This window comes from Globicephala melas, chromosome X, assembly GCF_963455315.2.
Source record: "Globicephala melas chromosome X, mGloMel1.2, whole genome shotgun sequence".
Lineage (NCBI taxonomy): Eukaryota > Metazoa > Chordata > Mammalia > Artiodactyla > Delphinidae > Globicephala > Globicephala melas.
The window spans coordinates 67,924,500-67,951,654 of record NC_083335.1 but is presented as its reverse complement, the minus strand read 5'-3'; the positions used below and the strand labels follow the sequence as shown (position 1 = coordinate 67,951,654).

Sequence of the window (27,155 nt, the reverse complement as noted above, 5' to 3'; positions counted from 1 at the left end):
AGCTGGCCTGTGAAACTGGATCATGGCCCATTGCTGACTTCATTAGGGAGAACTGACAATGCAGTGGTTCCACCCCTGCAAAGGGAGGGTCCAGCCCTCTGCTTTACCTCAGTAGCCCTGGTCACTTCCCCCACTCACTTCCACCCCAGCTATAGCCATGGGAAGATGCTCCCTGCAACCCACACATGCCTCCAGGTGGCCTATGTGCTAATGACTGCCAAGTCGTCCGATCTCCTTTTTTTCCAGTCCTACTTGTATCTCCTTAGTAAGAGCCTGCGTCACCTCTAACATGAATAACCACTACAGCCTTGTAACCTATGATACCCTCACCTGATCCCAAACTTAACTTGCAGTCTTTTACACCCTTTCTCTACCTGAACCCTTAATTCTAGCCAGTTGGGACCAGTTATCATTCCTCCAATAAGCATTGCTGTTTCCAGCCTTCCCGCCTTTGCTGCTGCCCTCCCATCTGCCTGGAAATACCATCTTTCCTTCTCTTTGCCCTTGGAAATACTACTTGCCCCTTAAGTTCTTACTCATTTCTCTGTCTTCAAGAAGGCTTCCCAAATGGCTCCAGCCGCAGTGCTCTGAACATGTGCTGCACATTTGCCTCGTGGCATAGACTGCTTGGTATTGTCACCTATACATTTTCCTTGCTGGCCTAAGCTTCTGTAGTGCAGGGACTATGTCTTATTTATGTCTGAAGGCCCCTTCCCCAAATTATGCCTAGACAGTGTCTAGCCAGCGGGTTGGCTAACTGCCTACCCTGCACCCATGTCCCTGGGTGCTTCCCTGTGAGGGACAGGTGTGCCCAGGAGGGCAGAGAGGAGGGGAGACAGAGACAGAGGCAGCATTGTTTGGCACAGACCCAGGGCCAGACAAGGAGAAGCAGGAAGTGCATCCCCAGAGCCTGGGCAGGGCTGGCTGCAATGATGCACTAACACACCCTGGTCCTGATTAGCTTGTTTATTGAAAAGTTTGAAGCAGAGTTTTAGACATAAAAATCAAAGTGAGCAAACACAGAGGTCTCGGGAACCACAGCCATAGTCACTGCGGAACAGGAGGCCCGGCCAAGGCCGCTGCCATTATGCTGTTTGCCTCATGCTCCCTGCATACGGGGAAGGTTGAGGCCTAGTTACTGAATTAGGAGGGTGGTGGGGTTCCAAGCGGCCAAGGTAAGAAGAGCCTGAAGGCAGCCACCTCTGAAGCGGCGGGATGGGGGCTGTGCAGCTAAGGAGCAGTGATGGGGCAGCCCCCAGAGCCAGGAGGGCGGCTCCCTGGGAGACCCGGCAGTACCAGGGCCATCGGGGACTCCAAGGAGTGTGTGTCTGGGGAGTGAGCGAGGGAGGAGCCTGGAATGGGGGAGTTGGGCTGCGTGGGAAAGGGGGATCCCCCATCCCAAGCCTCACAAGCCTGAGTAGGAGGCCTCTGTGGTCTCAGACCAGGATGAATCCCGGCGGGAAGCCGGAGGCTGCCGCTGGTGGCCCCTCTGGTTGGGGCAGCCCAGGCGCATGAGTAGCATCCACATGCGCTCTCGGAACTTGACACCCACAAAGGCATAGAGCAGAGGGTTGAGGCAGCAGTGCATGTAGCCCATGCCCGATGTGACCGACTTGGCCACGTCCACACTGCTTTCTCGGCCACAGTTGCGGGCCACGGCCCCCAGCTCCATGAGGGTGTCCACCAGCACCACCAGGTGGTAGGGGGTCCAGCAAAGGGCAAAGGCCACCACCACCACCACCACCAGCCTCATGGCTCTGAGCCGCCGCTGGCCCCTGGAGACCAGCAGCACAGCCAGGATGCGGGCATAGCAATAGGCCATGACCAGCAGCGGCAGCAGGAAACCGGCGACCAGCTGCAGAATGCGCAGGGCCGTGCGGCCCACCTGCGGGAAGCTGTACTGGCAGTGGGTGGCCTTGAGGCGCTTGTCGTGGTGGGCGGACAGGAAGATGAAGTCCGGGAGTGCAAAGAGCAGACAGAGCCCCCAGACCGCCACACAGGTGATGGCCACGCGGGTCGGGGGACCCCGGCGGTAGAGCTGGGTGGCGTGCACGATGCTCAGGTACCGATCGAAGCTGATGCAGGCCAGCAGGAGGGCCCCTGCGTAGAAGTTGATGTTGAAGAGGGCACCCGCCACTTTGCAGAGGCCAGAGCCGAAGACCCACTCGACGGCTGCGTCCACCGCCCAGAGCGGGAGCGTCAGCACCAGCAGTGCGTCAGCCACGGCCAAGTGCAGCAGGAAGGTGTCGGTGCTGCTCAGGACCGCCCGCTGGCTCAGCAGCACGGCCGCCACGGCGCCATTGCCCAGCAGCCCCAGCATGAAGAGGAGGCTGTAGAGGACGGGCAGGAAGGCCCGGTCGAAGTTGAGGCTGAAGTCCTGCGGGCAGGGTGGGGAGGCACAGCAGGGGTCACTGTCGTTTTCTCCGTAGTCATAGGAAGAGTTTTCCAGGAGGAAGTCAAGCTCCGAGACTTGGAACTCTTGGCGTTCACTCATCTGTGGAGGGAGGGAGGGCACAGAGCCTGTGAAGGCCTTAAAAGTCACTCCTTCGATTAGGAATTTGAGATTAACAGATACACACTACGACATGTAAAATAGATAAACAGCAAGGGCCTATTGTAGGGCACAGGGAACTATATTCAATATCTTGTAGGTTATCTATAATGGAAAAGAATCTGAAAAAGAATAGATATATATGTAAGCATAACTGAATCACTTTGCTGTACACCTGAAACGTAAATCAACTATACTTCAATTAAAAAACATCACTCCTTCAAGATTTAGTCTGAGGAGGCTTTCTCGAAGCAACTCCTCTGTAAGGCAGGCCCGGAGGCCTGGGCTGTACCCTGTAACTGTCCTGCCTTTCTTCTTAAACCACGCCCTCTGAGCTCCAGGTGCCCGGCCTGGGTGCTGGGCTGGTAACTTCCCTTCTCGAAGGCTGCTTCTCTCTCTCCCTTCTGGGTCATCCCATCGGCCCAGGGACTGTGGACTGGAGGGAGAGCTTCCATCTTGTGCCCAGAGCCCTCCCGGCCCCCTCTCCTCTCTCCTTGCCCTTCCTTCATGGCTTATGGTCCTCAGTGTCCTGGCCACGCCTAGTCCCACCACCTTCGTCCCCTGGCGCCTATTCGCCGTCCCCTCTCCTAGTCACTGGCCCCCCTCTTCCCTCCTCAGCCCTTGTCTGGGGACTCCAACTTCCTGCCCCCCACCCCATGGGGCCCCTCTACAAATCACTGCAGCCCCCAAACACATGCTTTCTGCCCCTGTCCTTCCCCTCCCCTACACTGAAGCCTGCCACCCGCCGGGGACTTGCCCAGCAAGCTCTATTAGAAACATTCCTTACCCCCTTCCCCTGCAAACCACCCCATAGCTGAGGGCCTCCCAGGGGCCAATTCAGTCCTGCATGGAAGATCAAAGTTCCAAGTCAGAGCTGAAGGGAGCCTTGGGGACCGTGAGGAGTGAGCCTCAACCTCATGCGTTTCGCAGATGAGGCACCAAAGCCAGAAAGGGGAGGGGTCTCGCCTGTGGTCATTCACAAGTCAGTGGCCAAGGTGGTTTCCCAATTCCCGGTCCAGAGTGCTCCTTCTACACAACCCCTGCATTCTCTACCTATTCACCCAACCCTCTGGTGGCCCTGGCTTGTGGGCCAGTCCTGACGTTCCCCTAGTGTCCTAGGCTCTCCACTTGGAGCTGTGGTCTGGCCTGGCTGGACAGCGGCACTTACCTCGGGGACCATGGCTGGGCTGGTACTCTGGCTGCCTGGCCGTGTGCTGCCTGCCCCTCTGCTTTGGTGCTTGTGGTCGGGAACCTGCGCTACACAGAGGAAGTCAGGGTTTCACGCGGTTCTCGGCAGCAACCTCTTCCAAGGGGTGATCTATACCAGAACTCCCTAGACCCAAGGCCACGGGGTTCCTACCCCAACATCCCGCTGGCCCGGCGAAGCTGCTCTGGGAGTTGAACACAAGCCTGGGACCAGAAAGCCTGGGGCCGAGGGAAGGGCAGGAGCAGGTGCTTTGAGGGGAGAGGTCTGAAGGAGAAGCAGGGCAGCTGGCAAGGGCAGGGGTAAGAACTGCTGCTCATCCGTCCTGGGCTGGAGTTGCTCTCACACGATTGTGGACTGGATAGCTAAACGTGTTAACTCTATAAAGGAGATGAACCTTCTTAAAAAATGAAAATATTTGAAAGCAATCCATCACACTAATTCTAGTCCTTTACTATTGCCCCTCCCTGCTAAGCAACAGGGGCAAGGAAAGGGAACTGCTAGTAATGAACTTGCTGTGTGCTGGGTGTTGCTTTAGGCGTTTTCTCTGACACTGCCTCATTCCAACCACACAAGTCCCTTGTAGGGGCGGGGGGTGGGCGGCATCCCCATGGCTAATCCAGAAAGGGGAAAGGCCTTCGCCAGACATAACAAGCAAGGGTAGGTGCTACGATTGAACCCACAGCTGTCTGACTCTCCTTTTACCACTCCTCACACTGCCTTCAGTTGCTTTCTAATGGATAAACAATGATATATTCACACAGTTAAAAACAAATGAACTAAAAGCTATATATTTTAACATGGACACATCTAGAAAAGCCAATGACCAATGGTGGAAGAGGCAAGTTAGGGAATACTGTGTATAGTTTGACACCACTTAGGTAAGTTAGAAAAAACACACACACAAAACAATACCATGTTGTTTTGGATACAGCTATTTGTCCTAGAAGTTTAAAGTAGGGACTGGACACACCACACATCCATGAGAGCAGTTGCTTCTGGAGTGAGGAGAAGGGGAATAGGGTTGGGGAAGACTACATGGGGATCTCCCTATTGCCCTGCTCTTATTATCAGAGGGAAAAGGCAGCCCCTTGCCTCTCCCAAGCAGTTTCCCTCTCTCCTCATAGGTGAAAAGCAGAGAGAGAGAGAGAGAGAGAGAGAGAGAGAGAGAGGGAGACTGAGGCTATGGCATTGGGGTCCAGTTTTCAGCCAGAATGCGTCACCTGAGCCTCCAGGCTTGGGTCTTGAATTCAGCTCAAACTTAATGGACAAAACACACACTTGTGAGGCAGCGAGGTCCTTCCCCGCCTCCTGTGGCCAGAAGATGTGACTGTCCTTGCTCTAAGCAGTTTGTCACCTGCAGAATCCAGGCCAGAGGGAACTAAGGGCTTGGAGGAGGTCAGGAGCAGCACAAGTGGAGGGGCCTGGGGGGATTCCAGAAGCCACAGCAGTTAGGATAGGTAGGACTTGGCAGGTGACTTGCCTGCAGGTGGAGGAAGACAGGTGGGAGCCAGGAGCACAGCTTCCGATGCTGGTCCATGAAGAGTTTCCATTCACTGGGCTTCTACATGTGAGAGAAAGGAGGAAAACAAAAAGCTCTATTTGTTCAACTTAAAGGAGGTTCTTGTATTCTGCAGTTATGGCCTTTATCCCCTTTTTGGTATTAAAAGGATCTTCTCTTTATGAAATGTTGGTGACGATAGCATCTTGTGTTAGCAGGAGTTGACAACCCAGTGTGGGTCCTCCAGATACATGTGAAATTTCTAAGTTTAGGGACCTCCGGTCTCCTTCCTGTGTCCAAGTCTCCTCATTTGCCACATGGGGACCAAGATCCCCACCTTCCTGGGTTGCTGGAAAGGAGAAATGAGAGGAGGTCAGCTAAGAGTGTTGGAAAGGTGCAGAGAGCTTTCCTTTCTGCATTGGGCCATATCCTGAGAGGCCAGCCTGGGCTGTGGGGTGGACTGTTCCTGCTGCTCCCGGTGTGGCCATGATGCAGTGGGAAGAATGGGAAAAATGCTGAATTTGTCTGGCTCCAGCCCTGACTCCACCCTGTTCAAGATGTGTGACCTTGGACCTATGACATAACCGTTTTTGAGCTGGTCTCAGCAGGGGTGTTATAAGATGATCTGAGGGCTTCCCTGGTGGCACAGTAGTTGAGAATCCCCTGCATTGGCAGGCAGATTCTCAACCACTGCGCCACCAGTGGTTCGAGCCCTGGTCTGGGAAGATCCCACATGCTGCGGAGCAACTAAGCCCGTGCGCCACGAGTACTGAGCCCACGCACCGCAACTACTGAAGCCCGTGCGCCTAGAGTCCATGCTTCGCAACAAGAGAAGCCACTGCAATGAGAAGCCCATGCACCGCAACGAAGAGTAGACCCCGCTTGCCGCAACTAGAGAAAGCCCGCGCGCAGCAACAAAGACCCAACGCAGCCAAAAATAAATAAATTTGTAAAACAGGTCATCTGAGATGACCAGGGCTGTGAGGTCTCCACACAGGGCTCAGCCCTTAGTAGAAGCATATCTGAGAATGCTGAGTGTGAGGGATACTGGCCACAAACCCAGAGTCCCTGGGAGCTCTTCCATGTCAGGGGAGCCCTGGGACGGAGTGTGCTGCCCTGTGGACGTGGCTGGAGGACGGATCCTTCGGGAAGGCTGCCATGCCTTAGCTGGGAGGGTTTGGCCAGTCCTCGCCAAATCCTCTGGCTGCCCCACTGTGTCACCTTAGGCGAATCATTTTACCTCTCTGCCTTGGTTCTCTCATTTGAAAAGTAGGGATAAAGCTAGTCCACCTGTGTCAGGGCTGCTCTGTGAACTGTAAACGATATATATGGCACAGGGTAAAGAACCCAGCTAGCAGCAGTTTCCTCCCCTTCTAGTAACTTTCCAGACCAGCCCCTCCCAAGGCCACAGAAGGTCAGGTCTGCAGTTGGCCACTGCTGTCTTTCACAGCTCACATGCCTCAGAAGGTGCCGAGACAAGAACCTTGTTTGGCCCACTAACTCGGCCCTCTCCTATCCCAAGCAGCCCCCAGACCAGCTTCCAAGCAGGCCCAGCCCTGGGGAAGACCCACCTAGCCAGGAGCCTGCACCCTAAGTTCTGGTAGCTGTACCCTTCTGCTTCTGGCCTCCCGAGACACCAAGTGGGGAAGCTTCAGAAGGAAGTTAGTCAGAGTGAAGCTGCTCCGAGCCCCACCTGTGGTCAAGGTGTGAAATGTGCACCTGTCTCTTCTCTGCCACCCCTCCCCCTGTTTTTTTTTTCTGTCTTTCACACCTCTGGGCTGTGGTTTGGGGAGATGGGAGGCTTGAAGGTCTGAGCCCTGGGCCCGGTCCCTCACAGGAAGGAGGGCCTCCACAGCTGTCTGTCAGGCCAGCAGGGAAGGGGGCCACTTCCTCTTCTTCCATCCTCTCAGTGTTTCACAGCCTCTCTCGCAGCTTCTCCGAATGCCCCTGGGAGCCCTGCTCCCAAAGCCCCTTAGACTAGGCTGCTAGCCCCCAGCTGTCAGGGGGGCAGGCTCAGCGAGGCCCAAGCTTTCCGTGGGTCTCAGGTGGTGGTCCAGACTGGGACAGAGCCTTTCTTACACAAAATGAAGAGTCCTAACCCCACGAAGGGGGTGTGCGTCTGCCCCAGACACTGCTGGGACTCTGTGCTTCCTTCTGCCGGCTGTGGATTTCACAAGAGAAGGAGAGCTTAAGTCACAGGGATGCCCAGGGACTGGGAAGTGCCCCTTCCTCTGTCCTTTTCCCTGCAGCTCTGAGCCCTACAGGGAGGCAAGTCCTTTCCAAGTGCTGGGGCCATGGGCTGGGACCTCAGAAGTCCAGGCCCGTGGGACTGAGCCCCCAAGCTATGGGCGTGCTCATTCTTTTGGGGACCAGGGAAGGAGGATGTTGCTGCCATCTGTCAGGTGGCAAAGGGAGACAAGGCAAGTCAGGCCATGGGACCAGCAGGTGCCAAGGCCAGGTAGCGAGGAAGAGCTTGTCAGCCCAGGAGCAGGCAGTCTGGTTGGAAAAGAGGGTACGTATGAAAGCAGGGGGATGGAGTGGGCTGGAGAGTAGTTCAGGATCCAAGCCCTGCCACCAAACACAATGACCTTCCTGTCATCCTGTCCGCAGCAGTGCCTGGGAACCAGTAAATAACAATAGCTTCCACTTGGCAAGCCCTTGCTTTCGTACACACAATCTTCTTTAAACCTTTAAGCCTCCCGGGGAGCCAGAGGTTGCTGTACGCATTTTGTAGAATGGAGCAGAGGTTCAGAGAGGTGAAGTGACCTGTCCTAGGCTAGTCAGCCAGCAGGGTTTGTGACAACATTCCTACCCAGGCTGCTTTCTAATGTGCTCTCCCAACCCCCGCAATCATGCTGCCACCCAAGGACTTGATCTTTCAGGAGCCACACCTTACTCACCATGCCGCCCCAAGCAGGCATCTTGTGTGAGGGCAGGTGCTCACCTGGCGGGGATTGTGCCCTAGAGGGAGCTCTGGTAGACCTCACCACATCCCCATTCTTCTGCTGTGCTCCTCCTCACTTACTAGGGAGAAGAAATGTCAGAATCACCAGGACGAGGAGCCTGGAGGACCAAGCAAAACTCCGCCGAGTGCCAGACCCCTTTTGCGATGCCTCCAGGAGGATCTGTGGTGCTTCCAGAAGTCTCCCTCCCACCACAGACTCCTGAAGACCTGGCTTGGAAAATTCCCCACCTCTGCGGTTGGTGTGCATCTGTTCTCATCCCCTACCCCCCGGTCCCTGGGACACCACCTCTGCTCTCGGGCCTGTCCAGACTCTCCAGAGGTGCAGGTGGCAACACTGGCAACGCACAAAAGTTCTATCATGGAAGCCTGGCCTTGATGAATTCTTTTTTTTTTAATTGAAGTATAGTTGATTTATAATGTTGTGTTGGTTTCTGGTGCACAGCAAAGTGATTCACACACACACACACACACACACACACACACACACATATATGTATATATTCTTTTAAAAATATTCTTTTCCATTACGGCTTATTACAAGATATTGAATATAGTTCCTTGTGCTATACCAGTAGGACCTTGTTATCTATTTTATATATAGCAATGTGTATCTGCTAATCCCAAACTCCTAAATTTATCCCTCCCCCACCCCTTTCCCCTTTGGCAACCTAAGTTTGTTTTCTATGTCTGAGTCTGTTTCTGTTTCGTAAATAAGTTCATTTGTATCATATTTTAGATTCCATACATAAGTGATATCATATGGTATTTGTCTTTCTCTGTCTGACTTACTTCACTTAGTATGATCATCTCTAGGTCCATCCATGTTGCTGCAAATGGCATTATTTCATTCCTTTTTATGGCTGAGTAGTATTCCATTGTATATATGTGCCACATCTTCTTTATCCATTCATCTGTTGATGGCTGCTTCCATGTCTTGGCTATTGGAAACAGTGCTGCTATGAACATTGGGGTGCATGTAACCTTGATGGATTCTTGAGTCCCCATCACTACCTCAGTTAACAGGGGGAGGATATCCCCCTGCGCTGCTCGGCTGGGCTGCCCCGTGGAAGTCATTGGCAGGCCCAGCGTTTGCTTCTTGCACTTCCTTGGGTCATCCCCACAGAGTGAGGTCAAATGGGACAATAAGAATAGCTGACATCTATTGATTACTTAACTATGCGCCAGGCACTATTCTAAGAGCTTTACTGGGATGAACTCATTTAATACTCACAACTATGTAGTAACTATGACATCGTTACTATTATCAGATGGCAGAAACACAGAAAGTTTAAGGAACTTGCTCAAAGCCACGTAGCCAGCAAGTGGCAGAGACCTCCTGCTCTCACCTATTATGCTATCATGACTTTTAAGGTGAGAGGGACTGGGACTGAGCGTGGTGTTCAAAGAGGATGGCTTTGGCCATCTTTGTAATGTTTTACAAGGAGATTGGATTCACGTATTTGCTGTGATTAAAAAAAAAAAATCCAGAAGGAAAATAAAATTAAGCTAAAAACCTGGGACAATCGCTGAAATTTGAACATGGCCTGGAGATGAGATAAAAACCTTATATCCATGCTATTTTTCTAATGAATGTCTTTGTTTGTAGAAATTATAATTCAGGAATTTATGGGTAAAAGCCTATCACATCTGCGGCTTTCTTTCATATGAGTTGGAAAAGAGATACGCAGAGTGAGACAGGATGCACAAAGGATAAAGGCAATGGGGCAGCATGCTATCCCTTCCAGTTAGGTGATACCGGGGAAAGGTATAAAGGAGGTCTTTGTACTATTCTTGCAACTTTTCTGTAAGTTTGAAACTATATCAGAACAAAAGTTACTGAAAGGATCTCTCTCATGCAGGATGGGTTTGGTGTCAGACGCTATTCCCAGGACCAGCTTAGAGGTCTTGTGAGAAGAAGATGGGACCAAGGTGGTCTGGAAACAAATGCTCACTGGCTGTGTCCTCTGGCCTCGTCCCCAGGAAGCTCCCTCCCATGACTCAGTCCCCTCCTCTTCTCCCCTCCAGCCTCACTTTACTTCTGGACTCTTGGCTTCTTCCCTTTTCCCACAGTCTGGCTACCTCCAGCCTCTTGGCCTGGAGTTCCTCCCAACTTTCCCCTCTGCCTTTTGAAGCCGGAAGGGAAGCGCTGCCTGCTTCCCAGGTGGAAGGCACAGGCAGCCCAAGCACTCCTTCTCCAAGCCCCTCAGGGCCCCTCAAAGAATACAAGCCGTGCCTGAGGCTCTCAGGGTGACCCCGTTCTTGCCTCAGACTGGCTGAAGAGAAGGGATTGGGGCTTGCGTCCTTCAGAGTGTGTCACCAGCTGAGGGCCTGGAGTTCTTGTTTCCAAATGGAAGTGGACCTGCCAAGTTGGGTGAGGTCCCTGTCTGGGAGGCCGCTCTCCCTGAAGAGCCGGCAGTCTGGGCAGGGGTTCTTGGCTGCTTCTGGGATCCCACGAAGAGGAAAAGGCACACGCTGGAAACCACGTTGCCTGCCGCTAAGGTGCTCCACTGAGCAGGAGCTGCTGAGTGATGGTGTCCCTCCCTGCGTGCTTACCTCGAAGGGAACCCAGTTGTGCGTTAAACTGGCCTCCCAGGACCCTGCACAAGGCCCCTTGCTGATGGGTCTGACTCTGGTCTGAACTCTTCCTGCCTGGACTCTCTGGCCTTCTGGAAAATTCCTCAGCCAGCTAAACGAATTTCCCCAAATCCCAGCAGGGTATGGTGGTGGCCTGGGGGGCTGTGTCTACATGTCCTGTGCTGCCATAGCCCTGGCCTTGCCTTCCATTATTGTTGGGCCCATATTTCTCCAACTAGGCACTAAGTCATGTGCACAGGCACAGGCATTGGGGCTCGTCTGGCCAGAGCCGAACTGGCCCCATGCCGGGCAGTCAGGCAGAGCAGGTCAGCACGCAGACTCTGGAGCAGCCTGCTGTTCAGGCTGTCTGAACTGGATTCCTGGCTCTGCCATTTACTAGCTGTGTGACCTTGCACTGGTTACTTCACCTCTCTGTGCTTTGGTTTCCCTCTCCGGATGAACAGAGTCAGTATGCTTTATATGTCGAGATGCTCCAGACAAGGCATGGTACGTGGTCAATGCTCTATCTGAATCGTTAGCTACCCTCATCCCTGTGGCTGCCGAGATCCTCCCAGGACTGGGCACACCCCCGGGGGTAGCTTCATTTTTAAAAGTTTTTATTTATTTTCTTTTTTATAAATAAATAAAAGTATAGTTGATTTACAATGTTGTTAGTTTCTAGCGTACAGCAATGTGATTCAGTTATACATATATAACTATTCTTATTCTTTTCCATTATGGTTTATTACAAGATGTTAAATATATTTCCCTGCGCTATACAGTAGGACCTTGTTGTTTATTTTATATATAGTAGTTTGTATCTGCTAATACCAAACTCCCTCCACCCCGCCCCACCCCATTTTCCCCTTTGGTAACCATAAGTTTGTTTTCTATGTCCAGGGCAGCTTCATTTGCATTGAGGTACTGCACACCCCAAACTGGAAAGCCTAAGCCTTGGTCCTGAATTGCCGAATTGGTCAAAGTGCTGATGCCTTTGGCTGTGGGTCCTGTACGACAGTTTTATCCCTGTGCCCAGGTCTTCATGGGTGACGGGGTGAGAGGTCCCTTCCAGACGCAGAGCCCGGCTGGGTGGGCTGTCTGCTCTGTCCTGCGGCTACAGAGGGGACTGGGTCTAGAAGCTGAGCCTTGCTTCTGGGGCTCAAGACTTAAAAGGAGTTTGAGGACACACCAAATTGAAAACATGCTTTCCCCTGTGATAGCCACAAGTTCCTCACTCACAGAATACCACTTTAATTGCTGACTCAGCCAAAATGATGATGGGACTGACAGAAAACAATAACAACAATAACACTTAGTAACGCTTATGTAGCACTTACCATGCCATTTGAAGCACCTTTACACATACATATCCTCCTAACAAGTCTTTGAGAGGTTCTATTTTTATTCCTGTTTTGAAGATGAGGGAACAGACTCAGGTCAAGTAACTCACCCGGTGAAACAGCTGATTAGTGATGGAGCCTGGCTTTCAAACCAAGCGGTCTGGCTTCGAAATCCACATTCTTAACCACCCTGCTCTACTGTCTTGAGTCTGAAAAGGCCATTATGTGATTTTAAAGAGAAGCAGAGGCGCCTGAAGGTGAGCTGCCTCTGGGCCCGGGATGGATGCGCTGCTCTTTATGCAAATCCCCAACCCCAACGGAGATTCCAGAGCGTCTGGGCCAGTGCGGGGTGGGGTGGGGGGGCTGCGGTGGAAACCAAAGCAAGGCCGGCCCTGCGACAACGCCTGAGGTGCCCGACAATGCCTGAGGTGCTCCTCAGGCATATTTCACAGCCGGTGGTGCCAGGACGGAAGTGAAGGACGGGAGTCAGGAACGCGCGGTGGTTACCATGGGAACCAACAGTGTGGTAAAGCTCCAAGCCGAGCCTGTCTGGGTCTTAAGAAAAAAAAAAAAAAGCAAATGATATTTTTAAAAATTCTATATTTTTTGGAGAACGGCTTAGGACAAACCCTCTGTGGAACTCAGATGAATTTTTAGCCTATTTGCTAGTGAGTAGCAGTCTTTCACATAACTACCCAGAGGATTTATAAATTACTGTAGTGTACAGTACAGCTAGAGAAGTGCTTGCGTGTGAAGAGGCATAGGATGGTTGAGGAGGAAGGGGGTGGTGCAGTGAGGGAAAGAGTTGGAAGAGGGGAGAGAGTTTGGGGCAGGTAGGCGTAAGGAGACAAGTTAAAGGGAGGGAGAGTGTTCACTGAAGTGTGGGTAGCAGGGGCGGCAGGGAGGGGAGAGAGAAGTTGATTCAGAGCTGGAATCCACAGCACTGATTGGCCACCCCCAGCCCAGTCTGCCTCTCATGGGTTTCCATCCATCTTTGCCATGAGGATGGCATCCACTGCGGCCCCTCAGTTTGTCCTCTGCCCTCATGTCAGGTCTGGGAAGTTTGGCATAAAAGGGGTCTGTTTAGCCTCTGAACTCCAAATTAGTGACAAGGAAACTTCACATTCTCCCATAACACCCCTTCTTGTGCCCGCTATTATTAGCTCCAAACATGAGCTGTCTGCAGGGCACACTTTGGCAAACACCAGCCCAGAGATGGAGGCTATTCTCCTGGCCTGGCCTTCAAGGCCTTCCGTGATCTGGCCCCAGCCTCCTGCCCAGCCTGATTCTCCTCTCTGCTTTGTGCATCCTGTATGGTAGCCAAACTGAGCCTCACACTGTTGCAAGCATACCCCAAGTTTTCAGTGCTTGGCTGGTCTCTACCTGAGTCCTGCCCACTGTCTAGGACTCAGAGGTACAGCTCAGAGCCATGAAGGCATTACAAAGTCCCTTTATCTGGACCCCATGGTTCTGCCCTGAGGGCCCTAGCCAATGAGGCAGACAGAAAGGAGAGGTGAGAAGACCCAGGGGAGGAAGCAGGAAGTTTCAGTACCCTCTGACTACCTTCCAAAGATAGAAATGGGTTGAAGTTATTCTGCGGGGCAAGTCTCTGACTAGAAGTATCCTTTGCCATCTGAGCTCTCGCCTCCAGCCTTCTTCCCCTTAGAACCACTCACTCCACTGGGGATCATTGAACAAGTATAGACAGGCCAAGACAGGCTCTGGAGGATCTCAGTGGGAGTCCTACTGAAGACAGGAACCGTGCAGCATGGTGGTAGCAAATGGGCTTTGTTTGGTGTCCGGCAGGCCTGGGTTTCAATCTCGTATTGGCCACTCAACAGCTGTATGATTTGGGCAAATCACTTCACTTCCCTGAGCCTTAGTTTCCTCATCTGCAAAGTGGAGATAATACCTACCTCATATGACAAGGATGAAATGATTGTTGACAGGATTACATGAAACAAATTTAGGAAAATCACCTGGTGAAATACCTGACCTTCTTTGACACCCACTCTAAAGTAGCCACCCCCCATCCCTCTCTATCCCTTTAGCTCATTTTATATTCATCACCACCTGCTATTTACTTGCTTATTTGTTTACTGACTGATCACTCCATTAGAATATACTTTTCACTAGAGATATAATTTTCTTTTCTTAATTACTATATCCTCAGTGCCTTGAATGGTTTCTGACTCATAGTAGGTGCTCATAAATATTTACTGAGTTATAAATGAATGGCTAGTGGGTTCTGAAAGGGTAGATACCCAACGGATACATACGTATGGCTGTAACTCTCTCTCATGCATACGACCTGTAACGCTGTATGTCTGGGGTATTGCTGCTGTCAAGCGTGTGACCTAGCACAAGGTGTGTTCTGGGGAGTACTTTTCTAGGGCCTGTGTTTGGGAAACAATGCCTATTAGCATAAAGCTTTTGGGAAGTCCTGCTGTAAAGACAAGAGTAGCCAAACTCATTTGGTTACCATATTCCGTTCGTAAGGCTGCCGTAACAAATTGCCACAAACTGGGTGGCTTAAAACACCAGAAATGTATTCCATCATAGTTCTGAAGGCCAGCAGTCCAAAATCGAGCTGTTGGCAGGGCCACACTCCCTCCAGAGGCTCTAGGGGAGAATCTATTCTTTGCATCTTTTTGCTGCTGGCTCACATGCCTTGGCTTGTGACCATCACTCCAATCTGTGCCTCCATCTTTATGTGGCCTCCCCCTCTTCTGTGTGTCTAATCTCCCTCTATCTCTCTCTTATAAGGGCAATTGCGATGGCATTTAGGGTCCACCCACATAATCCAGGATTGTCTCTTCATCTCAAGATCTTTAACCTAATTATATATGTAAAGACCTTGTTTCCAAACAAGATAACATTTACAGGTTCTGGGGTCTAGGAATGGACAGATCTTTGGGGGCCGTTATCAGCCAACCACAGTCACTATCTTTCCTATTTCCCACAACTCCCCTACTATTTTGAGAAATGGTGACTTGAGACAAATGGGTTTTTAGAAAGGATGGGGATGGAGATGGGAGTAGAGTACAGAAAGAAAAAACTTCTTGAAAATGTGAAAGGATGCTATAATTGTCAGGCCCTCCTCAGGGTGGGAGGAATGGGGCTGGCTATTGACTAAGCTCTCCTGCTGATTCTTTTTGTGTGTCAAGGACTAGGACCCACTGCATACAAGACATGGAGAGGTAATTACCCCTGATGGAGAGTAATGAGTGCCGCTGTACTTCTCATTTAATTAGGCTGGGGAGGGTGTCTGGATATGGGTGGTTTTCAAGAGCTCTCCAGGTAACTGTAATGCATAGCAAGAGTGGAAAACCACTTGGACAATAGTGTCGAGGCGGTGAGAATGTCAAAATACAGCTGTTGGTGAACATTATCTTTAAGAGTAGTTACAAGGTTCATAATGTTTATATCCATAATTAATCCTCTTGAACTTTTCAGGGAGATAATAACGGCTGGGAACACTGGCTGCCTCTGTGCGGGGAGGGTGGGGAGATGCTCAGCAAGTGTGAGGTGCAGATAGAAAGCAGAAATCGTCGCTGGAGCCACCGATGTTTGAGAGCCTCAGCGCCTAGCCAGAGTCTACAGTGCCGGGGCTGGCTGGACATAGGGACCCAGCAGAGAGCTGCCAAGAGTTGCCGGGAAGAAAGAGAAGGTGGTGTTTATTTATTTATTTATTTTTGCGGTACGCAGGCCTCTCACAGTTGTGGCCTCTCCCGTTGCGGAGCACAGGCTCCGGACGCGCAGGCTCAGCGGCCATGGCTCACGGGCCCAGCCGCTCTGTGGCATGTGGGATCTTCCCGGACCGGGGCACGAACCCGTGTCCCCTGTATCGGCAGGCGGACTCCCAACCACTGCGCCACCAGGGAAGCCCAGGTGGTGTTTATTTAATGAAAAAAAGGGAAAGCCCTTGGTCTGGACCCAGCCTCTACTCCCTTCTGGCCCAGCTGGAGGGGGCAATCTTGCCATGACTGTGGAGGCCAAGGTGGGCGGGGGGCAGTCTTTCAGCAGCCCTGATGGCTCTTGAGGTTCAAGCTACCTGGTATGAGGCCTCACGATGATGGACTAAACCTTTCTGAGGTTGCGGCTTCCAAAAAGGAATACTTCCTTTCTCCACGGGGTCTTTTCTGAAAAAAATTTTTTTTTAAATTTTACATTGGAGTATAGTTGATTAGCACTCCATGGGGTCTTATCCAGAGCTTTTCTGTCCACTATCTCCTTAACCCCCCCCTAGCTCTCTGGGGAGGTGAGCCAGGCAGGCATTACTGCTAATTTTTTCTCATTTTAAAAATTGTGCTAAAATATACATCACATAAAGCTTACCATTTTAACCATTGCTGGGGACAAGGAATCACAGATACATTTTTATGATAGGCGATGGATTCTTCACATATAGACTATCATATTTAGCCTCAAAATTCCAAATTGTTTCAGTCTACTGAAAGGATAAAATGAGATGGTGGCTTTGAAGCTGCCTTTTGTAAACTTTAAAGTTCTAACTTATTCTGAATAATTATAAGTATCAGGAAGAATACACTGTTTACTGCATTTTATGTCTGACTCTCAGCCTTCTCCCCCCACAGTAATGGGATGGAGTAAGAACGGTATGTCAGTGTGGACTCAGACTCTTTGTTTTGACTCATTTAATTGAGACACATTATTTTAACATAAGTGCTTTTAGTTTGGCAGCTGGCATGCAGTTTTTAAAAACTGTGGCAAAATACACATAACTTAAGGTTTACCCTCTTAATTATTTTTGTCTACAGTTCAGTGGCATTCAGTATATTTGAAGTTTTGTGCAACCATCACCACCATCCATCTCTACAACTCTTTTCACCTTTCTCAACTGAAACTGTACCCATTAAACACTAACTCCCATTCCCTTTCCCCCTAGCTCCTGGCAACTACCACTCTACTTTCTGTTTCTATGCGTTTGACTACTCTAGGTACCTCATGTAAGTGGAGTTATACAGTATTGTCCTTTCTTGACTGGTTTATTTCACTTGGCATAATGTCTTCAAGGTTCATTCATGTTATAACTGTTGTAGGACTTCCTTCCTTTTTAAGGCTGGATGCTATTCCGTTGCACAGATATACCACGTTTTATTTATCCATTCACCCATCAGTAGATGTTTGTGTTGTTGCCACCCTTTGGCTATTGTGAATAATGCCGCTATGAACAGGGATTATTATTTTGCAGGAGAGGAAAGTGAGGTTCAGAAAGGATCATTCAGCAAATAAGTGGCAGGGCCAGGATTCAAATGCTGGCTTGGCCCAAATCCTATTAATTGGCTGGGCTAGGCAGGCTCCAAAGAGACTGTTGCCCTGCTCTCCACCCTTCCAAGAGCCCTTGCTACCCTGGGAGCTGGCCATTCACACTCCCTGGGAGCTTGGAACGGGCCCCCGTAGTAATGACTCTCACGGAGAAGGCCCTTTCTTTACCTTGCACCAGCCCCAGGGGCCAGATGGCTAGATTCCTCTGCTTGGGTGACATTTGTGCCTGTTTCTTACCAAAAGGAAGATGTTGGGCTCTCTCCTCTCCTAGTCTGTGTCCTGCCTTCTAGGGCTTCCTGACACCCTGGCCTCCAACAGGGCATGTTTATTCTTGAATAAGCATCACCACTAAGTCCCCAGGAGGAGCTGGAGAGAGAAAGAGACAGGCAAGTTCCTGCCTGCAATTTTCTGTCCAGGCTAGGTCTGAGAAGCAAGTTTCTTACAAGCTGTATGGCCTTCACTTCTTTCATCCCCCCAGCTGCTGTCAGACATTTAGAAAGCAAATACCTCATCAAAGCTTTACATGACACTTTTGAAAGCTCCTTTGCATCTAAGCATGTGGGAAAACCCCTGAAGGTAACCCTATCTTTCTTGCCTGCTTCTAAGGAAAGCCAGCCCCTCCAATAAGCACGAGAGTTAGAGGAATCAAAATTCCCTAAGGACGGGTATTAAACCTTCAAGTGGTCTTTCAGCCACAAGTCACACTCCATTTTGTGTTTCAGCTATGCCATAACCCAGGCAGTCATCTCACCAGGAGTGTTGGGAAGGAGCGGAAGGGGCAAACCCACAACCCAGTGAATCCAAATGTCAGAGCTGGTGCGGGTGAGAAGCAGGCTGAAGCTTGGGCAGACAGTTGTTCTGGCAGCCTCTGTTGGTTGTCTGCCTGACAGCCATGCCCCTCCCCTTCTTTCCCACGGGAAGAGCCTTTCTCCCACAAAAGAGGTTGGAAATGCCAGGGACTCAGTTTCTCAGCCTCCCTTACAGGTAGGAGTAGTCGTGTATGATGGCTGAGTTCTGAACCACGATACGTAAGGGGAAATCAGCTAGAAGGCTTCAGGGAAAGGGTTCCTGTCATAAAAAGAGAAATTGGTGAGGAGTGTTCCTCCTGTAGCTTCTTGTCTTTGGACATGGCTGTGTGAAGCAGCCATCTTCTGGTTATGATGTGACAAACCTGAGGACAAATGTCAACATGCTTAGCAAACCGGAAGGATAGAAAATGTCTGGGGTCCTTGATGAAGTCTTTGTGCTCCTGAATAATCCCCGGGACCGCTCTGGATTTATGAAGTGAGATGAAAAAAATCCCTATCTTGTTTTGTTTGCAGCCAAAAGCTTCCTCACTGATGCGGTATCCCAGAGTAGACCATGGGAAAGCAGAGATCAGTTAGTGTCAAGTGAGACAAAGGGCATGAGGCTGGGGCCAGAGTCCATGTTGCACAAGTTCATGCCTGAAGTGAAGAAGGCTAAGGCTCCACCTCTTTTGTGGCCACTTGAGTAAGAGATTGACTAGGAGAGAGAGCTACGGACAGGACCCAGGTTTGTCAGTGCAGGCTAGACTAAGCTATGTGTTGGCGACAGCAAAAATGTCCAAACTTCAGAGGGTTAACCAAACAGAACTTTATTTATTTCCCCCTCACGTTAGACATACAACATGGGTTGGCAAGGGCTTGGCTCACTGTAGTCACTCGAGGACCAAGACTGATGGTGGCCCCATCTCAGCACACGCTCTCATGGTCACCACAGCCGTGGGATGAGAACAAGATGAATTGCACACTGTGTCCTAAAGCTTCACTGGCCAAGACAAGCAACATGGCCACGTATAACTTCAATGGGGATGAGAAGTGCAGTTTGGCCATGTGACTGAAGGAGGACCCATTTGTAGACCCAGCAGCTTTCAGCACTCATCTCTAGTCAAGACTTGGCTTTTAGATGGGTTGGAGGGCAAGGGGAAGATATTGATCTCTCAGGACCCACGTGGCCAGGGCCAGAGGTGGGTCATCTGTTCTACTCACCCTCTACCATCCAAGTATAGCAGCAAACATGATTCTAGTCTTGCTCAGTGCTACCTTCGAGGCCTGGGATGGAAACAGTTACACTGGAAACAATGCCAGGACATTCAAAAGCATTGTTTTCCTCTGTCAGGCTGTATTCATTCCCTATTGCTGCTGTAACAAATTATTACAAACTTAGTGGCTTAACTTACATTTCTGGAGGTCAGAAGTCTGAAATGGGTCTCACTGGACTAAAATCAAGGTATTGGCAGGATTGCACTCCTTCTGGAAGCTCTAGGGAAGAATCAGTTTCCTTGACTTTTCCACCTTCTAGACACTGCCTGCGTTCCTTGGTTCATGATCCCTTCCTCCATCTTCAAAGCTGGCAATGTCAGGCTGAGTCCTTCTCAGGTTGCCATCTCTCTGGTTCTTTCACTCTGGCTCCCTCTTCCACTTACAAAGGCCCTTGTGATTATACTGGCCCACCCAGGTAGTCCAAGAGAATCTCCCTATCTCAAAGCCAGTTGAATAGCAACTGTAATTCCATCTCCAAACCTTTATTACCCTTTGACATATAATATAACATATTCACAATTTCCGGGATTAGGATGTGGACATCTTTGGTGGTGGGGGAATCATTCTGCCCACCGCACAGGCCTAGGAGGAAAGGAGTCTCCATTCTAGGAACAAAAGTGTCAACATCACCTGGGAGATGCCCCGTGAATGCACGATGCGGGGCTGTGGCCCCATTTAAGTGTTTTAAAGTTAGATTGGATGTTGCCATTTCCAAATTATTTTTTAACCATAAGCTCTAAGATTGCTTTACTCTGATATTATGTCAGTTTTAATAAACCTACTCAGCAGATCATTAGCTCAGCAGCTCATCCCTTTAGGTGCTATAGGCTGAAGGCTGTATTTTTCCTTCCTGTATTTTCCCCTTTCTCCCCACATCTGACCCAAACGAAGCCAACTCTGCACTTTACTGCCTCGGGGGAGGTAATAGCCTGGTAGAGGGAGGAGAGAGAGGACTGTGGGTCGGTAGACCCTGCTTCTTTTTTTTTTTTTTTTTTTTTGCGGTACGCGGGCCTCTCACTGTTGTGGCCTCTCCCGTTGCGGAGCACAGGCTCCGGACGCGCAGGCTCAGCGGCCATGGCTTACGGGCCCAGCCGCTCCGCAGCACGTGGGATCTTCCCGGACCGGGGCACGAACCCGTGTCCCCTGCATCGGCAGGCGGACTCTCAACCACTGTGCCACCAGGGAATCCCTAGACCCTGCTGCTTAGTAGTGCTCTGAGGAGCTGGTAATTTCCCAAAGTGGAGTGCCCCCACCAATCCTGGTTCATCCAGAAACACCAGGGCTCCCAGCCGTCTGGCAGATTTCCTCAGCTTCCTACAGAAGCAGCAATGGAAAGGGGACAATGGGTGGCTTGTTGGCAGCTTACATACTACAGATAATCGATGACCAGATGGGGCTCTGTCAGATGTCTCACACTGTGGAAAGTTCCAAGATCTTGTTTTGATCTCAGGGAGGCAGGAACTGCAAGAATGACTCAGGTAGAATTTCCCAACCCTCTGCTGAGATGGGGTGAAGAATCGAAATTAAGTTGATTTAGAAAAACACTAAAGAGAGGCACTATTTCTTGCATACCTACAATTATGGCTTGGGACTGATAACAAGAAAGAAACACAGCTTTCAATCTGCTGAGCAGCTTGGGCGTGGTGGGAGTGAAGGCAGAAGGGAGCCACGCGATTGCTTGGGAAATCACATGCTTAAAATGAAGGTTTTGCTTAAAATGAAGGTTTTATCCACAATCAGAGAATACAATCTCCTGTATGGAGCATTTTATATGAAATAGCGTTATAGGAAGACTGAGAAAATGGAAAATGTTTGGGGTACTCTAACGAACATCGCCTACATAAAATTTTCTAGTCTTTTTGGAGAGCAATTGGGCAGTATCCAGAAAACAGGTGCATCTTCTATGAATCAGCAACCCCAGAAGCACAAGTGCTCAGAAATCTATGCACGAAGGTGTTCTCAAATAGGTTTCCTTTTCTCTAGCCTTCTTCCCAGGGCTCAAGCTGGCATCTCTCACCTGGCCCACTGTGACAGCCTCCTATCTGATTTTCCTGTGCCCAGTCCTGCCTCTCTATGGAAAGACTGCTCAGAAGTCAAACCTAATCATATTACTTCTCTGTTGAAAACTGCACGATGGTCTTCTCCATTGCCCTCTGTATACAGGCCGATGCTCCGAGCTTGCCACGCAAGGCCCCATGACCTGGCTCCTTAACAGCGACCCCACTTTCCAATCATGCTGCAAAGTTCATTCACCAAATGGGTCAACGGGCCCTTCTCTGTGTCTCTGTGCATGCTGTTCCTATCTGCTCTGCCCTAACTCAATTGCCTCCTTACCAATCGGGAAGCTCTTCCTTTCAGAAGCTGGCCTTGAATGCCCTATGTAATAGTAGTTGCTTCTCCCTTGGGCTCCCACGGTACAGTGTGCATCAGGATGGAACGTAAATTAGTATATTGGATTGTTATTTTAGAAACAATTCTTTCCCCTCCACGGATGCCTGTTATCTCGATATTTCTGACATTTAGTAAGATTCTCAGTAGTTCTCTCTGAGGATATGGTTTCAGGCACGCGGGGTTCCTCATTCTCCAAGGCCACCTCAGGCTGGAGGTGCTGGAGCTAGAGATTTCCTCAATACCAGTGAGATGGTGGGGGGCAGTAAATCCTACTTTCACCTTGATGGCTCAACAAAAGAAGCCAATATCTGGACTGCATGCCTGTATCTGTCACTGTCTATGTGATCACGGGCAAATTGTACCTTTCCAGCCTGTTTCTTCTCAGTAAAATGGACATAATAATAATAATAGCTACCCTCAGAGACTGTCATGAAGGTACTGAGGGATGAAGTCATGTGCTAATAACTCCCAAAGGACCACTTTAGTTCAAAGTGGCACAGAAAAAAAGAGATATAAAAAATTACGTCCCTAATTTAGGCACCTGGTTCATACATATGAAACCCTCCTTATTCCATTGCCGCTGCTCAAACTAAGTACGTGCTTAATTCTGCCTTCACCCGTAGGGCATTGTCTTCCTCTCTCCCTGCCATCTTTTTTACTCTATCCCCAGTGACAGAAAAGCATCATGTCTCTCCCATGACATGGTCAACTGGATATTAGAGTCACAGATCTGTATTCAAATCTCAACTCTGCCATTTCCTAGTTGCATGTTTTGGGGGCTGGCTACTTAACCTCTCAGTGCCTCAGTTTCTTCATCTTCTATTTGCTAAGTATGTGATGAGGAATAAATAAGACCATGTAACTGTTCCTTTCGTTTTCAGTAATCTCCACCTCTACTCTTATTCAGCCTCCCACACATTTAATCACACCTAGGATGCCTTCTACCAGAGTTTCATTTTCAAGATTTTAAACTTGAAAATCCACTTTTCTGAGTATAACCTCTGTTTCTTTCAGTTCTCTTTCTTGTACCAGAGTCAGTCTGTCTTCATTTCGGCTTCTAGCCCCTCAAGCCAGCCTAATTCTCCCAGGCCACTTTGGTCCGGTCTCAGCCACCTCTCTGCCAAGCCAGACCCCCATGGCTAGCCATATCACCATGCTTTCACCTCCACCTTGCATTTCCACACTCCTTCCTCTGGTTGACCTCCGGGCCCTGGGTAACTGTCTGCTTACTGTTGTAGCTTACAAATGTCCAAATTTGCAGGAGAAAGAGTCTTCTAATCCTATGCTATGGGACTAGAAGACTCATCACCGGGAAGTCTGTCTGCTTCTCCCTGATCTCTTGCCATGGCTGGGGAAGAATCGTCTCCTTCCTTGCCAACAGTCTCCTCTGACGGGTACTCTGGCTCCTACCCCATATCGTCTCCTCCAGACCTTGCTCCAATAACGATCCCCTGTATCATTCATTTACCTCTGCATTTCTACATCTCCCCTTCAGCATATAATACACTTGGATATCCTCCATTCTAAAACCATCTTCTCGCCCTCCATGCCAGATACCACCCTACGCCAGTCCCTCCCAACATTAAACGTCTTCAAATGATAGTCTATGCAAGCTCCCTACCTGCTCATCACCTACTCACTTGTTAACCCCTTACAATCTGACTTCTGTTTCCGCCGCTCTATTTGGTTGCCAACCTAATGACCACTAATAGTCTCCTAGCTGCCAAACTCAGATGGCAGTTGTCACTCTCCGTACAGCACATGACACTCTGGCCTAGCTGTCTTTTTCTGAAGCACTCTCCTTCACTGATCTTCATTGCTGCTTTATTATGGTTTTCCCTCTGTCTATTCTCTTCCTTACCCATGATGCTCTTCCCTTGACACCACTCGCTTGGTGAGCACCTGAACTCTTATGGTTTCAACCGGCCATTGGCAAACTTTTTCTTTTCTTTTTTTAAAATTTATTTTTGGCTGTGTTGAGTCTTTGTTGCTGCGTGCAGGCTTTCTCTAGTTGCAGCGAGCGGGGGCTACTCTTCGTTGTGGTGTGCGGGCTTCTCATTGCGGTGGCTTCTCTTGTTGCAGAGCACGGGGTCTAGGCATGCGGGCTTCAGTAGTTGTGGCATGCGGGCTCAGTAGTTGTGGCGCAAGGGCTTAGTTGCTCCGTGGCATGTAGGGTCTTCCCGGACCAGGGCTTGAACCCGTGTCCCCTGCATTGGCAGGCGGATTCTTAACCACTGGGCCACCAGGGAAGCCCTGGCAAACTTTTTCTTAAAGGTCAGAGAGTAAATATTTTCAGCTTAGTGGGCCAAAGGGAAAAATCAAAGCGATTATGTGGGTACTTACATAAACATTTAAAATGTAAAAATTGTTTTTAGTTCACAAGCTGTACAAAAACAGGTTGTGGGTTTGATTTGGTCTGTGGGCTATAGCTAACCCTTGGTTTCAATCACCATCTCTGAGCAGAAAACTCTCCAGTCAATACCTCCAGCTCCCACCTCTCTGGAGGGAACTCTCCAGAGTTCCAGACTTGTGCTTCCAATTACCTACCGAACACCTATACTTTGCTATGCCACACACACCTCAAATTCAATGTGTTCGCAACAAAATTCATCTCCCTCAAATCACTTCCTTTTTCCTGAATCCCCTAGTTTTGTTAATGGTGTCATGATTCTCTCAGTCACCCAGTTCAAAATCTCAGCCACCTCTCACTTTTTCCTCCCTTGCTAAACTACTGGCAGTGTTACTTCCTAACCACCTCTTGAAAACCTCATCTCTTCTCCATTCCATTTAATTTGTCCTGGTCCAAACCCTTAACATCTTTTCTGTGGACAATTGTCACAGCCCCCTCACTGGAATCCCTGTCTCCAGTCTCTGTGTCCATCCAAGCCAGGCTCCATGATGCAGTCTGGGATTTTCTTTTTTAGGTCATTTTTGTATTATGGTAAAAAACACGTAACATAAAACGTAAGATTTACCATGAGTTCTTAAGTGTACAGTTCAGTAGTGTTAAATATATTGACAGTGTTGTGAAACATCTCCAGAAATTTTCACCTTGCAAATCTGAAACACTATACCCTTTAAACAGCAGCCCCCCTTTTCCCCTTTTCCACAGCCTCTGGTAGCCACCATTCTACTTTCTGTTTCTATGAATTTGACTACTTTAGATACCTCATATAAGTGGAATCATGCAGTAATTGTCTTTTTGTTACTGGCTTATTTCACTTAGCACAATGACCCCAAAGTTCATCCATGTTGTAGCATATAACAAGATTTTCTTCTTTTTAAAAGCTGAATAATGTTCCACTGTATGTATTTACAACAGTTTTTTAATCCATTCATTCATCAATGGACACTTGGGTTGCTTCCAACTCATAGCTATTGTGAATAGTGCAACCATGAACATTGGTGTGCAAATATCTTTTTGAGACTCTGCTTTCAAATCATTTTGAAAGTGGGGCCTACTCTTTGTTGTGGTGCACGGGCTTCTCATTGCAGTGACTTCTCTTGTTGTGGAGCACGGGCTCTAGGGAGATAGGTTTAAGTAGTTGTGGTGTGCAGGCTCAGTAGTTGTGGCTCGCAGGCTCTAGAGCGCAGGCTCAGTAGTTGTGGTGCATGGGCTTAGCTGCTCTGTGGCATGCGGGATCTTCCAGGACCAGAGCTCGAACCTGTGTCCCCTGCATTGGCAGGTGGATTCTTAACCACTGCACCACCAGGGAAGTCTCAGTGTACAAGTCTTTCAACTCCTTGCTTAAGTTTATTCCTCAGTATTTTATTCTTTTTGATGCTATTGTCAACGGAATTGTTTTCTTAATTTCCTTTGCAGATTGTTCATCGACAGTGTATAGAAATATAACTGATTTTTGTTTGTTGATTTTGTGTCCTATAAGTTTGTTGAATTTATTAGTTCTAACAGGTTTGTGTGTGTGTGTGTGTGTGTGTGTGGGTGTGTGTGTAATCTTTTGGGTTTTCCATGTACAAAATCATGCTATCTGCAAACAGAGATAATTTTACTTCTTTCTGACTTGGATGCCTTTTATTTCTTTTTCTTGCCTAACTGCTCTGGCTACGACTTCCAGTGTGTTGAATATAAGTGGTGAGAGTGGGCATCCTTGCTTTGTTCCTTATCTTAGAAGAAGAGCTTTCAGTTTTTCACCATTGAGTATGATGTTAGCTGTGGACTTTTCATATATGGCCTTTATTATGTTGAGGTAATTTCCTTCTACTCCTAGTTTGTTGAGTGTTTTTATCATGAAAGAGTGTTGAATTTTTCAAGTGCTTTTTACGCATCTATTGAGATGATCATGTGATTTTTATCCTTAATTCTGTTAATGTGTTTTATTACATTGATTGATTTTTGTATGTTAAACTATCCTTGCATCCAAGGGATAAATCCCATTTGGCGATTACACATAGTCCTTTTAATGTGCTGTTGAATTCATTTTGCTAGTATTTTGTTGAGGATTTTTGCATCTGTATTCATCTGGGAAACTGGTCTGTAGTTTTCTTTTCTTTTGGTGCCTTTGATATCAGGGTAATGCTGGCCTCATAAAATGAGTTTGGAAGTGTTCCCCCTCCTCTTCAGTTTTTTGGAAGCATTTGAGAAAGATTGGTATTAATTCTTTAAATGTTTGGTAGAATTCTCTAGTGAAGCTATCTGTTCCTGGTCTTTTTGCAGGGAGGTTTGTGATTACTGATTCAATCTCATTATTTTTTATTGGTCTGTCAGGCTTTCTATTTCTTCTTGATTCAGTTTGGTAGATTGTGTGTTTCTAGGAATTTATTCATTTCTCCTGGGTTGTCCAATTTCTTGCCACTCAATTATTCATGATATTCTCTTATAAATCCTGTTTGTTTTCTGTGACATTGGTTGTAATACCCCCTCTTTTATTTCTGATTTTAGTTATTTTAGTCTTTTTTTTCTTAGTTAATCTAGCTAAGTATTTGTCAGTTTTTTTGATCTTTAAAAAACCAAATCTTAGTTTTGTTGATTTTTTCTGTTGTCTTTTCTATTCTATATTTCTTTTATCTCTGCTTTAATCTTTATTATTTCCTTCCTCTGCTAGATTTGGGTTTAGTTTGTTCTTCTTTTTCTAGCTCCTCGAGGTGTAAAATTACGTAGTTGATTTAAGATCTTTCTTCCTTTTTAATGTACGCATTTACAGTTATAACTCCCAGCATTGCTTTCATTGTACCCCATAACTTTTGGTATGTTTTGTTTCCATTTTCTTCTGTCTCAAGGTATTTTCTAACTTCCCTTGTGACTTCTTTTTTGACCCA

At 48.7% G+C, this 27,155-nt stretch overlaps 1 protein-coding gene across 1 annotated transcript in view; it reads right to left on the bottom strand.

Moving 5' to 3' along the window:
• Window positions 1–1,405: 1,405 nt before the first annotated feature.
• Window positions 1,406–27,155, bottom strand: part of CXCR3 (C-X-C motif chemokine receptor 3) — a 50,084-nt gene continuing 24,334 nt past the window's right edge. The window contains exons 2-4 of the mRNA XM_060292039.1: window positions 3,912–4,022; window positions 3,720–3,808; window positions 1,406–2,544 (exon numbers count right to left, since the gene is read on the bottom strand). Coding sequence (XP_060148022.1) covers window positions 1,406–2,544; window positions 3,720–3,808; window positions 3,912–4,022 — 1,339 coding nt within the window. The remainder of the gene's footprint in view (window positions 2,545–3,719; window positions 3,809–3,911; window positions 4,023–27,155) is intronic.